Source organism: Scyliorhinus torazame, chromosome 2, assembly GCF_047496885.1.
Source record: "Scyliorhinus torazame isolate Kashiwa2021f chromosome 2, sScyTor2.1, whole genome shotgun sequence".
Taxonomy (NCBI): domain Eukaryota; kingdom Metazoa; phylum Chordata; class Chondrichthyes; order Carcharhiniformes; family Scyliorhinidae; genus Scyliorhinus; species Scyliorhinus torazame.
In genome coordinates this window covers 186,102,304-186,118,634 of record NC_092708.1, presented here as the reverse complement: position 1 = coordinate 186,118,634, position 16,331 = coordinate 186,102,304, and the positions used below count along the sequence as shown (strand labels likewise).

General features: G+C 50.7%; 1 protein-coding gene across 2 annotated transcripts; it reads left to right on the top strand.

Moving 5' to 3' along the window:
- The first annotated feature begins 8,745 nt into the window (after positions 1 to 8,745).
- Positions 8,746 to 11,879, top strand: LOC140394182 (twist-related protein 2-like). 2 transcript variants are annotated; one of them, XM_072481154.1, is made up of 2 exons: positions 8,746 to 9,405; positions 11,412 to 11,879. In XM_072481154.1, exon 1 carries the CDS (start codon positions 8,894 to 8,896, stop codon positions 9,392 to 9,394), a length of 501 nt encoding a protein of 166 aa, XP_072337255.1. In that variant the 5' UTR covers positions 8,746 to 8,893; the 3' UTR covers positions 9,395 to 9,405; positions 11,412 to 11,879. The 2 variants fall into 2 exon arrangements, with proteins under 2 accessions (XP_072337255.1, XP_072337245.1); XM_072481144.1 differs by having other exon boundaries at positions 11,337 to 11,879.
- The last annotated feature ends 4,452 nt before the right edge of the window (positions 11,880 to 16,331 follow it).

Here is a 16,331-nt window from a genome sequence, read left to right as displayed (position 1 = left end):
AGTGCTGTTCTATCAGAGGGTTAGTACTGAGGGAGTGCTCTCCTGTCAGAGGGTCAGTATTGAGGGTGTGCTGCACTGTCAGAATGTCAGTACTGAGGGAGTGCTGCACTGTCAGAGTGTCAGTACTGAGGTAATGCTCTCCTGTCAGAGGGTCAGTACTGAGGGTGTGCTGCACTGTCAGTGGGTCAGTACTGAGGGAGTGCTCTCCTGTCAGAGGGTCAGTACTGAGGGTGTGCTGCACTGTCAGAGGGTCAGTACTGAAGGTGTGCTGCACTGTCAGAGGGTCAGTACTGGGGGGTGCTCTCCTGTCAGACGTTCAGTACTGATTGCTGCACTGTCAGAAGCTCAATACTGAGGGAGAGCTACAATGTTGGGAGGGGGGTTTGTACTGGGAAGTGCTGCATTGTTGGAGGGAGGGGGTCTGTACTGAGGGAGTGCTGCATTGTTGGAGGGGGCGGGTTGTACTGGGGGAGTGCTGCACTGTTGGAGGAGTCTGTAGTGGGGAGTGCTGTGCTGTTGGGGGTGTGTGTACTGGAGGGGTGCTGTATTGTTGGTGGGGTCTGTACTGGGGTAGTGCTGCACTGTTGGGGGCTCCGTACTGGTGGAGTGCTGCACTATTGGAGGGGTCTGTACTGGGGGAGTGCTGTATTGTTGGGCAGGGTCTGCACTGTTGGGGGGGTCTGTACTGGGGGAGTGCTGCATTGTTGGGGGGGGGTCTGTACTGGGGGAGTGCTGCATTGTTGGGGGGTCTGTACTGGGGGAGTGCTGCGCGGTTGGGGGGTCTGTACTGGCAGGGTGCTGCATTGTTGGAGGGGGGTCTGTACTGGGGGAGTGCTGCGTGGTTGGGGGGTCTGTACTGGCAGAGTGCTGCATTGTTGGAGGGGGGTCTGTACTGGGGGAGTGCTTCGCTGTTGGGGGGGTGGGGTTCTGTACCGGGGGGGGGGCTGCTGCAGTGTTGAAGGGAGGGGGTCTGTACTGGGGGATTTCTGCACTGTTGGAGGGGGGTCTGTACTGGGGGAGTGCAGCACTGTTGGGGGGGGGGGTCTGTACTGGGGCAATGCTGCACTGTTGGGGGGTCTGCACTGGGGCAATGCTCCACTGTTGGGGGGGTCTGTACTGGGGCAATGCTGCACTGTTGGGGGGTCTGTACTGGGGGGGTGCGGCATTGTTGGGCGGGTCTGTACTGAGGTGCGCTGCACTGTTGGAGAGGGAGTCTGTACTAGGGGAGTGCTGCACTGTTGGAGGGATCTGTACTGGGGGAGTACTGCACTGTTGGAGGGGGGTCTGTACTGGGGGAGTGTTGCACTGTTGGAGGGGGGTCTGTACTGGGGGAGTGCTGCATTGTTGGGGGGTCTGTACTGGGGGACTGCGGCATTGTTGGGCGGGTCTGTACTGGGAGCGCTGCACTGTTAGAGAGGGTGTCTGTACTGGGGGAGTGCGGCATTGTTGGCCGGGTCTCTACTGGGGGAGCACTGCATGATTGGGGGGTCTGTACTGGGGAGTGCTGCACTGTTGGGGGTCTGTACTGGTGGAGTGCTGCACTGTTGGGGGTCTGTACTGGTGGAGTGCTGCAATGTTGGGGGTCTGTACTGGTGGAGTGCTGCACTGTTGGATGGGGGGGGGGGGGTCTGTACTGTTGGAGAGGGGGTCTGTACTGGGGGAGTGCTGCACTGTTGTGGGTGTCTGTACTGGGGGAGTGCTGCACTGCTGGGGGTCTGTACTGGTGGAGTGCTGCACTGTTGGATGGGGGGGGGTCTGTACTGTTGGAGAGGGGGTCTGTACTGGGGGAGTGCTGCACTGTTGTGGGTGTCTGTACTGGGGGAGTGCTGTATTGTTGGGTGGTGTCTGTGCTTGGGGAGTACTGTATTTTTAGGGGGTCTGTACTGGGGGAGTACTGCACTGTTGGGGGGTGTCTGTACTGGGGGGAGTGCAGTATTTTTAGGGGGTCTGTACTTGGGGAGTGCTGTATTGTTGGGGTTCTGCACTGGGTGTGCGCTGCACTGTTGGAAGGGGTGGGTCTGTACTAGGGGAGTGTTGAATGGTTGGAGAGGGGGCGTCTGTACTGGGAGGGTGCTGCACTGTTAGAGTGGGGTCTGTACTGGGGGAGTGTTGCACTATAGGAGGGGGGTTCTGTATTGTGGGAGTGCTGCATTGTTGGGGGTCTGTACTAGGGGAGTGCAGCACTGTTGGAGGGGGGGGTTTGGACAGGGGGAGTGCTGCACTGTTGGGGGGTCTGTACTGGAGGAGTGCTGCACTGTTGGAGGGGGGGGGTCTGGACTGGGGGCGTGCTGCACTGTTAGGGGTCTGTACTGGGGAGTGCTGCACTGTTGGAGGGGAGGGGGGTTTGGACTGGGGGAGTGCTGCACTGTTGGGGGGTCTGTACTGGGGGAGTGCTGCACTGGTGGAAGGGGGGTCTGTACTGTGGGAATGCTGCACCGTTGGGGGGTCTGCACTGGGGGAGTGCTGCACTGGTGGAAGGGGGGTCTGTACTGTGGGAGTGCTGCACCGTTGGAGGCGCTTGCCTTCCAGGTGGATGTGAAATATGTCATTACAAGAGCAAAGTACAGAGTGCACAGAGGGACTGGAAACCGTTCACAATCCCTCGGGTTCATGTCTGAGATCGAATGCATTTTGTAAATACCAAGTGTAAAATTGTTTCGAGACACCTCAGGGGAGAAGACGCTATGTGAAGGAATGTTGTATTCTGTTGCAGTTTCTGTAATTTTTCAATTTGAAAGGTTTTTTCCCCAGACTGTGTGCATGACATGGAACATATATTGAAAATATCAAGAATTAGAATTGTATAGAGGCACTTAAGAATGGAACACGCTGTTTCGAGACTAGTAGAGTTTTATGGCATTTTCTGTAATTTGTAATGTACAGATTTCATGAATAAATGATCTATTTGGAAAAATTAGTTCTCCCTGGTGCCCTGGCCAATATTTATCCCTTAATCAACACGGCTAGTACAGCTTCTCCGGTCATTGTCACATTGCAGTTGGTGGAATCTTGCTGTGCAGATTGACCGCCCGTGTTTCCCACATTACAACAGTGACCACACTTCAAAAGTACTGAATTGGCTGCAAAGGTACTTCGAGAGCGTCTAGAGGTCGTGGGGGTGGGGGGGGGGGGAGGGGGGTGATATATAAATGCTAGTCTTTCATTGCATATGAATTGTTTTAGCTATCTTGCTAACTGGGACTATTTCCCATACGGGTGCATTTTTCTGCCGGGACATCCTGTGGTTATGTCTGTGCTTGAGTGTGAGTGTGTGTGAATGTGTGAGTGAGTGTGTGTGTGTGTGAGTGAGTGTGTGTGTAAGTGGTGAGTGTGAGTGTGTGTGAATGTGTGAGTGAGTATGTGTGTGAGTGAGTGTGTGTGTAAGTGGTGAGTGTGTGTGAATGTGTGAGTATGTGTGTGAGTGAGTGTGTGTGTAAGTGGTGAGTGTGTGTGAATGTGTGAGTGAGTATGTGTGTGTGAGTGAGTGTGTGTGTAAGTGGTGAGTGTGAGTGAGTGTGAATGTGTGTGTGAGTGCGAATGTGTGTGGGTGTGTGTGAGTGCGAATGTGTGTGGGTGGGTGAGAGGGAGAATGTGGGTGTGACTGTGCGAGTGTGAATGTGAGTGAGTGTGCGTGTGAGTGCATAAGCGAGTGAGTGAGTGTGAATGTGTAAGTGTGAATGTGTGTGCGTGGATGAGAGTGAGAATGTGAGTGAGTGTGAGTGTTTGTGTGAGTGAGAGTGAGTGGGCGTGTGAATAAGTGAGTGAGAGAGTGAGTGTGAACGTGTGTGTGAGTGTGAATGTGTGTGAGTATGTGTGTTAGTGTGCGTGAATTCGTGAGTATGTGAATGTGTGGGTGTTGTCAAACTGCGCTCAGAATTTAACTTGGTTGGGAGATTGTAGGGGTCAGGACAAAGTTGTAAGAGCTGAGGAGTTTGTGAGGGTACACAGGCTCCACATTGTAAATACAGGTGCAGACTTTCATTCAAGGAATTTGAAGGCAGAATTTATCGCTTTTTCGGGGTTTTTTTTCAATCGTTCGTGGCCGCAATCATTCGTTTGGATACGCTCCCGTGTATTTTACAAAATGCATTCGGTGCTTGGAATACAATTATACTGCTCTCGGTTTGTACAAAAATGTAAGCAAATATTGTTTTCTATCGAACGTTTTTCCAGGATAATAAATGAAAGTCGGCGCTGATCCTAGGGTTAAGGATCAAGTTGAATAAGACAACACGGCTCTGCCTGTATACCAAGCCCCGACTGTGATCACGGCAGTGTGTGGAAGGAGGCATCATTCCAATACACTTCAGAATGTGTCCCCTTCCGTTTCTTAACTCCTCACCTCGCTATCCTGTTTGTGTTGTATCGGCTCCACCGCCAGTGTCGAGGCAGCTCTGCTTTCGTTCATCCCCAAGGACAAGGCAAATAGAACTGTTACTCCAAGGCTCCAAGGAATTTTTCGTTCAACAACAAAAAAAAAATAGGGTGTAAAATCAGTCCAAATTTTCAGGGCGAGTGGTAGAGGATGTTGTCCGAGAGAATGGGAGCGGAAATCTCTGCTTTCGAAATGTAAAGTTGTGAAACGTGAACAATACCAGCGAGACATTAATCCCGAAAAAGGTGAGAGAGCGAACACCGGGCATGCTTTCTCCAGCCTTCAGAGCTTCAATTCTCTCCCTAACCCAGCTTGTGTTTATATATTTGCTGGGACTGGGACTCCGGCGGGAGAAAGCAGAAGGTGGCTTAAATATGCAGAGTTTAAACAAAGTTCCTCCGGCGTTAGGAGAGTTGTGGCTGAAAGGAGTGTTTAACTGCTAACTCCATCAACACAAAACATGAAATACACTAACGCGCAACAACAAATATTCCTGATATTATTTTGCTGCTTGTAAACATTCAGAATTCTTGTCGTTTTTAGAGGCGAAATTGCAGGTTACCATGGGGGCAACACTCCAGGAATGTAGACATTTGCAGGACCATTGGGATCTCAAAGTCCAGACAGAGAAATAGTTCCGAAAAAGGCGAGAATCAAAGAACGAATGGCCGCAGGGGAAAGTCGAGCAACAACCTGCCCAGAAACACAGACAGACACACACAAACACTGACAAACTCAGACACATACTCACAAAAACACGGACGCAACACACTCAGAGGCGACACACGCAATCCCAGACACACACATAGAGAAACACGAACACAGAAACAAACACACTCAGACACACACAGGCTCACACAAACACGTTCAGTCACACAGGCTCACACAGACACACTCAGAGACACATGCACAGACATATGCAAATGCACACACATATACAGACGCACACACATATACAGACGCACACACTCATACAGACAACCAGACGTCCACATGCATGCAAACACACACAGTGAGGCACATGCAAATGCACATACGCACTAACAGACACACACACACACAGACAGGCACTCACACATACACATACAAACATGCACACACAAACATACCCATATATACACACAAACATACACACACAAGCAAAGACACACACATACGCGCCGTGGTTAGCACTGATACCTCAGGGCGCCGAGGACCAGGGATCGATTCCGGCCCCAGGTCACTGCCCGAGTGGAGTTTGCACATTCTCCCCGTGTGGGTCTGACCCCCACAACCCAGAAGACGTACAGGGTAGGTGGATTGGTCATGCTAAATTGCACGTTAATTGAAAAAAAAGAATTGAATGCTCTAAATTTATATTTTAAAATATACACACATCCACACTCACAACACATACTCTCACACGTTCACTGTCACACGCACATTTACATTCTCTCACTCTCACAGACTCATTCTCTTACACACACATTCACAAACAACGTCACTCACACACTCTCAAATACACACTCTCACTCTTGCTCTCTCACACACACTTACTCTGTCTCACTCTCACGCACACACTCTCACTCACACCCATTCTCTCTTACACACTCTCACACACACACTCTCTCACACTCACTCTCTCTTACACACTCTCACACTCACACACCCTCTCTTACACACTCTCACTCACTCTCTCACACACACTCTCACAAACACACTCTCACTCACAAACACTCTCACACACACTTTCTCTCACACACACTCTCTCCACACTCTCTCTCACACAGACACAAACACAAACACATTCACCAGTGGAAGGGGCAGTAGCCGCTGACAAGATTTCACAACCATTCGATATTTTTACAGTTTACCGTAAATTCCGTGCCTTTGCTCCTTGATACAATTATCCACACACACCACCAAGCTGAGAGAATCAGCAAACCAAACAGCAATGTTTAACAAGATAAAGATCACCTTTGTTGTATGTTGACCCAAATGATTGTCTCCGAGGCTCCCAGGAAGCTGTCAAGAGACCCAAATATAACAACTCAACTGCAAAGAGGCAAGGACTATATTTATGTTTTATATTTAAAATATATTTTATATTTCAAGTTCAAACCGTGCACTGCACAATGACTTACCGTAATAACTAGAATTGAGATTATACAGGAAATCAATAACAGTGAGACTGAATGATCCTTCACCAATATAAACTCAGCAGGTTTTGAATCAAATTATTCCCAATTCCAGCACAGGATGGGTTTTGTTTTCTCGTAATATGAATAGAAGGTTTGGTTGGGACATACCGTGTCCTTCCAGCGGGTGTGAAGTGTTTCTGGGCAGCCGGCGATAATATTCTGATTTTCAATCAACTATGTTAACACAAAATTGATCAACTCAAAGTGCCGGGGACACCCACCCCTTTTGGGATGACAATATCGGGGCCAGTGGACCGGGCCCCTCTTAGATTGCATTGGGGAACAACTTCTTCAATCTGCACCATTCTTTGAGCAGGTTTGGCTTTGTTTTGCGGGTTGAGCAGCGAGATGGCCGGAGCGATTTCGTTAGAAGGGTGGGTTTGGATAAAGGATCCGGCAACACCAATTAGTTTAATAAGATCCACACAGGCTTTTGGGCTTTTTATTCTGTTGAAGTCAAGATCTGCGTGGTGAATGCAGGATTTCTATTGTACCTATCATTCTCCAGAATCAAATCCCTAACGGGGATATCTGACTGTGTCCCAGAGCGGACTCTTTCTTTATTAAAGGTCATGAATGTTGCTAATATCGCAGGTGGCCGATTGGGATTGGCTCACCGCTGTCAGGAGGTTGGTTCATGCGATGTCGGGTTCCCTGGTTAGGCCAGAATATGTTGTCCATGCTGAATGGACCTTGAGAAGGTCTGATGAGCCGCTGCAGTGGGTGTGATGCAGAGGGGGGGGGGGGGGGGGCTCTCCACAGGTACAGTACACCACCCCCCCCTCCTCCACCAGGCCAGTCAGAACCCCCCACCACCACCACCACCAAACCCCAATGACAGCTCACACACTGGCCCAGGAATTTCAGTCCCGTCTTTCATTTTCTGCAAGTCAACTATTTTCAAACTGCCCCCGTCCGGGGACGGCGGCCAACAAATCGCCCCCTTTTCCTGGGAGCCGGGAGACCGGACCCTGTCTCCTGGATGGGGAGGCTTCCTCAATTATACACAGACCTGACAGAGAGAGAGAGAGAGCGAGAGGGGCGGACTGTTACCACCTGGAAAATCATAAATGTTGTACAGTGTACAGCTTGAAGTGTATCAATTTTGCCGAAATTATGGCTTCACTTAAGGGGACGGGGAAAGAGAGAAACAGGCAGAGACGGGGGGAGGGGGGGGGGGGGGGGTTACAGACAGAGAGCGTGACAGAAAGAGAGAGAGGCAGAGGGGGAGAGAGACAGAGAGAGGGATAGAGAGAGAGAGTCAGAGAGACAGACAGAAAGAGACAGAGAGCGGCAGAGAGGGCGAGAGGCAGAGAGAGAGAGACGGAGAGAGAGAGAGAGAGAGAAAGAAAGACAGAAATGCATAAAGACAGAAAGAGACAGAGAGAGAGAGAAAGACAGAAAGAGACAGAGAGAGAGAGGGGGAGATAGAGATACAGACAGAAAAAGACAGAGAGAAAAAGCCAGAGAGACAGAGAGAAAGAGACAGTGAGAGAGAGGGAGAGACAGAGAGAAACAGAAAGAGGCAGAGGGAGAAAGAGGGAGAGACACAGAGAGAGACAATAAGAGACAGACAGGGAGAGACAGAATACAGACAGAGGAAGCGAAGTCCACCTCAGACCGAGGAATGTCACAAACATGCTGGAAAATTGCAGCCGGTTTTACACAGCCTGCCAGTTTGTTTTGTGCGAATTGAGGTGATGAGCCCGCGATTTAGGGCTCCGCTTTTAAAAAAAGACATTTGCATTGTGCCTTTCCTTGTTGAAGGGCTTGTTGCCGTGTTTGCTTTTAGTTGTTGCATTTTATCCTTACACCCTTCGTCCAGAACAAATCGAGCGAACTCCCCACTCCCCACCTGGTAAAAGATGTTTAATATCCTGGCAGATTTGCCTTTGGCATCGAAGGGGAAACTTTCCCCTTAAAGGGCTGGCCTTTAATTGGTGGAAACCTCCCCCCTCCCCATTCAGGCTCTCGCTTTCAGGTGGGATTCTATTCCCAGCTAAAATATTATTTTAAACTGTCAGCCTCTTCCAGGATCTGGCCCCGCCTATTCCTGCTGCAGCCAATCACAAGTTCCTGCCACCTCCGCATTCGTAATTTTCATTCCCCAAAATCCAGCCAAAAGAAAAGTTGGAAAGTTTCGGTGAAGTTCCTGACTGGGCCGCACTGAGTGTCCTTATTGAGCGATCAGGGGGTTTATCCCGCCGCTGGCAGAAACTTTTATTTATTTATTTTGTCCCGGGTAAAGCCTTTTTCCTTCCTTGATCCAGTTAACTTTCTTCCCCCAATCTACCCACCCCTTTCCCTCCCTCCCTCCCTCTCCCAGGGCCAGTGTGACATGCCGTTAGACATCATGCAAGCCAGTCCCCGCAGTCTGCCCGTTTCTCCCGCAGACAGTTTAGCGAGCAGCGAGGAGGCGGCGGACAGGCAGCAGAAGAGATACGACAGCAAGAGGAGGTACAGCAAGAAGTCCAGCGAGGACGGCAGCCCGACCCCCGGCAAGAGGAACAAGAAGTCCAGCCCCAGCTCGCAGTCCTACGAGGAACTGCAGAGCCAGCGAATCCTGGCCAACGTGAGGGAGCGGCAGAGGACTCAGTCCCTCAACGAGGCGTTTTCCTCCCTGCGGAAAATCATCCCCACCCTCCCCTCGGACAAACTCAGCAAAATCCAGACCCTCAAACTGGCCTCCAGGTACATCGACTTCCTCTACCAGGTCCTCCAGAGCGACGAGATGGACCAGAAAATGACCAGCTGCAGCTATGTGGCCCACGAGAGATTGAGTTACGCTTTCTCTGTGTGGCGAATGGAGGGAGCCTGGTCCATGTCCGCCACTCACTAGCCCCCGAAACGGTACGTGTTTCTTCATCTAATCCACTGGGGATGTTCCCTACCCAAACTGTCAAGGCAGCACTGTGTATGTGTGTATGGGTATTTCTGTGGGTGTATGTGTGTGAATGCCTGTGTGTGTGTGTGTCTGGATGTGTGTGTCTCTGTGGGGCGGTGTATGTGCGTGGGTACCTGTGTGTGTAGATGTGTGTCTGTGTGGAAGGTGTATGTGTGTGGGTGTATGTATGTGTGTCTGTGTGGAAGGTGTATGTTTGTGGGTACCTGTGTGTGTAGATGTGTGTCTGTGTGGAAGGTGTATGTGTGTGGGTGTATGTATGTGTGTCTGTGTGGAAGGTGTATGTTTGTGGGTACCTGTGTGTGTAGATGTGTGTCTGTGTGGAAGGTGTATGTGTGTGCGTGTATGTATGTGTGGGTATGTGTGTGTTTGTGTGAAAGGTGTATGGGTATGTGTGTGGGTATGTGTGTGTGAGGGTACCTGTGTGTGTAGATGTGTGTCTGTGTGGGGGTGTATGGGTATTTGTGTGAGGGTATGTGTGTGGGTGTATGTGTGTGTGTCTGTCTGTGTGGGGGTGTATGTTTTTGGGTGCATGTATGTGTGCGTGGGAGGGAGAGACCGTTTGTGGGGTGTTTCAGTAATAGTGTGTGTGTGTGGGGGGGGGTGGGTGTATGTGTGTGTGACTGTGTGTATATGGGTGTTGGATGGTGAATGTGTGGGTGTTGTGTATATATGTGTGTATGGGTGTGTTTGTATGTGTATGTATGTGTGTGGGTGTCAGAGAGAGGGGGTGATAGTGGGGGTGGGGTCTCCAGGGCGAGTTGAACCCAGTGTTTCTGTGTCTGAAACAGTTATGAGACTATATGAATGTCAATTCACCGACTGAACTCAGTTCTTTCGGTAGGTCCTCTCGCCATTTAATATGTTTCTTAAATGCAGGACAGCAAACAAATTATCTGTTTGTTAATCCCCCTCGCAAGTTCCACATTCAGATTTGCGTCTGCATTGACTGTCTAAGACAGGATACGTATTTCCCTGGGTTAAACAGTCGCTGTTTGCAGGGTGGAGTGGCTGAGAGGTAAAGGCACAGAAGCCATTAAATAGGAAGGTAAATATTCTTTTCAGGAGGTGTCCAAATTGGATTATTTGTTGCATTATGGTTTTGATAATTATCATATTTACTTTGATCGTGAAGACATAAGCAATCCTTCAGATTTTTTATTAAATGGGATTGGGTCACAATAAATCATATTAGGTGTCCATAGGCACCCCGGGGTTGGGAAATGAATGGAATGTCAAGGATTTAGTAAATAACTTCCTGCTGTTAGCAATATCCATGCGAGTGTGACGAACGGGTGTTTTTCAAAAGTGACCAACTCCATACTTACCGACGTTACCATCCTCTAGAAATATACCAGATCCTTCCCCCCGAAAATATACTTCATTTATACAACTTGTAAAAGTGCATTATAAAACATTCTGAATGGAGTGCAATAAAACAGGGAGTGCAATAAAATGGAACGGTTCTCCCCTCGATATGGTCTATTTCGAGATGCTTCAAACGCAGCTGGAACACTGTTGATATTTACCGTCAATGGAATTGGAAATTAGATGATATTTATATTGTCTTGACACTCACCACTAATGTGTGCCCTTGTTGCGACAGGTTGTGTTATTTTCGAGTGATTGTAAACCTATGTGGATCTAGCTCAGTTATTTCTACCAACCCACTAAGGTGTAATGGGGAACAAAATGGACAAGTGCAGTCTCGTCCCATTATGTGAACGAACTGTTCTCCCAATCTCACCCCCCAGCCTTTGCTCAGTCAGAGAACGGCGAGGTGGTCACAATAGGAGCAACTCATTTTGTATATTCCATTTTACTTGTCCCGCGGCTGTGGTTAAAGTCAACTTTCGTTTGTCCCCCATCATATTGACAGGCAGTCAAAGGGTCGTCGGAGCTCTCGCTTGTGGGTGAGGATTGGAGTGGAAATACTTTTTTTTATTCCACACAGAGGGACCACGAAGACATCTCGGCCACGTCTCAACCGATACTCGCTCTGAACTCGGGGGGGAAAAAGAGCCCCTCCAGACTGGACAGTGAATTGAAAGATTTCAGCCGCGAATCAAAAAGAAGTGTTACTTTTCAGATGTCAAGCATCGTGTGGCCGCAAGAGAGGGTGTGCGGTCAATCATGGTGAAATGGTAATATGGCCAGTCAGGACCCCGCTCGCACTGGACGCCTTGGGATCTTTCCATGCCTTTACTGCTTTAGAAACCAAAATAGTCGATTGCTGAGGTTAATCATCCAGACAAATTGAACCGAGACAGATCAAGAAAAGCAACCAAAGAAAAAAAGAGAATCGGTCACTGCATGTTCGCCCTCAGTAACCCTGGAATAAGCAAAGCTTCAATCACCTCCTTGCCTTTTCTTTATCGCGTGTAAATCTGGCTAGTTTATTTATTAAAGTGTTATCACCGAATGGGTGTGTGAGGCGGCTCGATGGTACTTGCTTCTGGCGATTCTTCACTCCTGTGCGTGAGTTAATGGGTGGGTGGGGGGGGATATGATTTTTTATAAACACAATTTAAATCATTCAGATTCAGCAATTTAAAAAAAAAGGAAAAATATAACTTTTATTTTCCTGATTAAATAAAACAACCAGAAAGAAAGTACAAACAAACAAAGCTTAAAACTCACAATGAGAAAATGATTTCAACTGACCGGCGAAAATTTACCCTTTATACATCTTTGGATAGCGAGGATATGTATATTGTATTTGTACAGCCGGGATGTATAATATACTCTTCCGATGTATGTGTGTCGATGGATGTTTGTTTAAGTATATATATGTATGTGTTCATGTATGTGTGTTCATGTATGTATGTGTGTTCATGTATGTGTGTTCATGTATGTCCATTTATGTTTGAGGTCGATTTAGCTCAGGCGGCTAGTTCGTGAGAGCGAGACCAGCAGGGCGGGTTTAATTCCCGTACCGGCTGAGGTTATCCATGAAGGCCGCACCTTCTCAACCTTGCTCCTCGCCTGAGGTGTGGTGATCCTCAGGTTAACTCACCACCAGTCAGCTCGCCCCAAAGAGGAAAGCGAACTATGGCCATTTTATTTTTCACTTCTGTGCTTTTGTGAGTATGTATGTGTGTTGAAGCGTCTGTATTTCTGTAAATGTGTATACGTATGTGTACTTATGTATGTGTTCACGTATATGTGTTTAAGTATGTGTACTTATATATGCGTTCGTGTATGTGCATTTATGAATGTGTTCATGTATGTCTATTTATATGTGTGTCTATGTATTTGTGTCCACGTGTGTGTCTATGCATATGTGTATGTCCACGTGTGTGTGTCTATGTGCATGTGTCTATGTGCATGTGTCTGTGTGTGTCCATGTGTATGCGTCTGTGTCTGTGTGTGTACGTATGTGTGTCAATGTGTGTGCCCATGTGTGTGTCTATATGTGTGAAACCATGTGTGTGTCCATGTGTGTGTCCATGTGTGTGCTCATGTGTGTCCACGTGTGCATGGTAATGTGTGTGTCCATGTGCATGGGCCCATGTGTGTGTTGTGTTTATGTGAGTGTCCACGTGTGAGTTCATGTGTGTGCCTGTGTGTCCATGTGTATGTCCATGTTTGTTTCTCCATGTGTGTGTCCATATGTATGGGCCCATGTGTGTATGTGTGTCTGTCTATGTGTGCGTGTGTCCATGTTTGTTTGTCCATGTGTGCGTGTGTCTGTCCGCGTGTGCTCAGTAACCTTGCAGCATTAATAAATAATCAGCAGATCAATCCCGGGAGATTCAGTATCCGTTCAGAGAAACGGAGCGCTGGCACAGACTTACCAGGTGGAGCTTCTACACCTGAAGCCGCAGATTTCAGTATTAGTTGAGTCCAGTGAGCTTTGTTCCTGGGACATCGATGTAACAAATAGATAACCATTTATAAAATAAGTGCTTTATCGGAAAACACGGTGGGAGACAATAGTTTGATGTGTTGTCGATTTAACAAGAGGACTTGATTCAGTTTGTAGCACGAACTGAATGTCTGGAAACATCAAGTCCACAAGAAGCAGATTGGTCGGCTTTGCTGAGTGGAAGGACCCAGGTTGTGGTTAGTTAGTTCACTCCGTCAGTAGGACCCGCTTACTTAATTGAAAGTCTGATTTCTGAAAATGTTAAACATCAACGCGCCTTGGGGGGAGTTGCAGAATTCCCTGGGTCGGGATTTGAGAGAGAGGAAAACCTATAAACTCGGGGAGGGAGTTTTCAACTTGTACAATTAACATGTCGTGATAAAGACACATGGATTCAGAATGACTGTGCCCACACTGCCAGCGAGGTTGCTGCTGGGAGCAGGGCTGTGCCCACACTGCCAGCGAGGTTGCTGCTGGGAGCAGGGCTGTGCCCACACTGCCAGTGAGGTTGCTGCAGGGCTGTGCCCACACTGCCAGTGAGGTTGCTGCCGGGAGCAGGGCTGTGCCCACACTGCCAGCGAGGTTGCTGCTGGGAGCAGGGCTGTGCCCACACTGCCAATGTGGTTGCTGCCGGGAGCAGGGCTGTGCCCACACTGCCAGTGAGGTTGCTGCCGGGAGCAGGGCTGTGCCCACACAGCCAGTGAGGTTGCCGCAGGGCTGTGCCCACACTGCCAGCGGGGTTGCTGCTGGGAGCAGGGCAGTGCCCACACTGCCAGCGAGGTTGCTGCTGGGAGCAGGGCTGTGCCCACACTGCCAGTGAGGTTGCTGCCGGGAGCAGGGCTGTGCCCACACTGCCAGTGAGGTTGCTGCTGGGAGCAGGGCTGTGCCCACACAGCCAGTGAGGTTGCTGCAGGGCTGTGCCCACTCTGCCAGTGAGATTGCTGCTGGGAGCAGGGCTGTGCCCACACTGCCAGCGAGGTTGCTGCTGGGAGCAGGGCTGTGCCCACACAGCCAGTGAGGTTGCTGCAGGGCTGTGCCCACTCTGCCAGCGAGGTTGCTGCTGGGTGCAGGGCTGTGCCCACACTGCCAGTGAGGTTGCTGCTGGGAGCAGGGCTGTGCCCACACTGCCAGTGAGGTTGTAGCAGGGCTGTGCCCACACTGCCAGTGAGGTTGCAGCAGGGCTGTGCCCACACTGCCAGTGAGGTTGCTGCTGGGAGCAGGGCTGTGCCCACACTGCCAGTGAGGTTGCTGCTGGGAGCAGGGCTGTGCCCACACTGCCAGTGAGGTTGCTGCTGGGAGCAGGGCTGTGCCCACACTGTCAGTGAGGTTGCTGCTGGGAGCAGGGCTGTGCCCACACTGCCAGTGAGGTTGCTGCTGGGAGCAGGGCTGTGCCCACACTGCCAGTGAGGTTGCAGCAGGGCTGTGCCCACACTGCCAGTGAGGTTGCTGCTGGGAACAGGGCTGTGCCCACACTGCCAGTGAGGTTGATGCTGGGAGCAGGGCTGTGCCCACACTGCCAGTGAGGTTGCAGCAGGGCTGTGCCCACACTGCCAGTGAGGTTGCTGCTGGGTGCAGGGCTGTGCCCACACTGCCAGTGAGGTTGCTGCCTGGAGCACGGCATTGCCCATACTGCCAGTGAGGTTGCTGCTGGGAGCAGGGCTGTGCCCACACTGCCAGTGAGGTTGCTGCCGGGAGCAGGGCATTGCCCATACTGCCAGTGAGGTTGCTGCTGGGAGCAGGGCTGTGCCCACACTGCCAGTGAGGTTGCTGCCGGGAGCAAGGCATTGCCCAAACTGCCAGTGAGGTTGCTGACGCGAGCAGGGCTGTGCCCACACTGCCAGTGAAGTTGCTGCACTTGTCCAGGTACACATGGGAGGTGAACTGTTACATCAATACCTGCTCGCTGCTCAGTGTCCCGGCGATTGTTCACGCCAGGTAGGAACGTGTTATTAACCCTATCATTACAGCGCCTGTGACACCCCGTAGGCCCGGGAAACGGGATCTCAAAGTGGGGCAGATTTAAAATCCAGGCTGCGCTCATGGGTTCACTCTTCTGATCTCTCCCACCCCCACTCTCTGACCAGCCGCAACTTTCCCCGTCACTCTTTAAGAGCCTTGAGTTGCAATATGATATCCCACATCCCCACCCTGCACCTGAGTGTAAGGACCCAGGTTGTGGTTAGTTAGTTCACTCCGTCAGTAGGACCCGCTTACTTAATTGAAAGTCCGATTTCTGAAAATGTTAAATGTCAACGCGCCTTCGGGGTAGTTGCAGAATTCCCTGGGTCGGGATTTGAGAGAGAGGAAAATCTATAAACTCGGGGGAGGGAGTTTTCAACATGTACAATTAACATGTCATGATAAAGACACATGGATTCAGAATGACTGTGCCCACACTGCCAGCGAGGTTGCTGCTGGGAGCAGGGCTGTGCCCACACTGCCAGCGAGGTTGCTGCTGGGAGCAGGGCTGTGCCCACACTGCCAGCGAGGTTGCTGCTGGGAGCAGGGCTGTGCCCACACTGCCAGCGAGGTTGCTGCTGGGAGCAGGGCTGTGCTCACACTGCCAGCGAGGTTGCTGCTTGGAGCAGGGCTGTGCCCACACTGCCAGCGAGGTTGCTGCTGGGAGCAGGGCTGTGCTCACACTGCCAGCGAGGTTGCTGCTTGGAGCAGGGCTGTGCCCACACTGCCAGTGAGGTTGCTGCAGGGCTGTGCCCACACTGCCAGCGAGGTTGCTGCTGGGAGCAGGGCTGTGCCCACACTGCCAGCGAGGTTGCTGCTGGGAGCAGGGCTGTGCCCACACTGCCACTGAGGTTGCTGCTGGGAGCAGGGCTGTGCCCACACTGCCACTGAGGTTGCTGCTGGGAACAGGGCTGTGCCCACACTGCCAGTGAGGTTGCTGCCGGGAGCAGGGCTGTGTCCACACTGCCAGTGAGGTTGCTGCAGGGCTGTGCCCACACAGCCAGTGAGGTTGCAGCAGGGCTCTGCCCACACTGCCTGCGAGGTTGC

What these genes read in the sequence shown, in the direction of transcription:
- LOC140394182 (XM_072481154.1), top strand. Translation starts at nt 8,894, where the DNA reads ATGCCGTTAGACATCATGCAAGCCAGTCCCCGCAGTCTGCCCGTTTCT.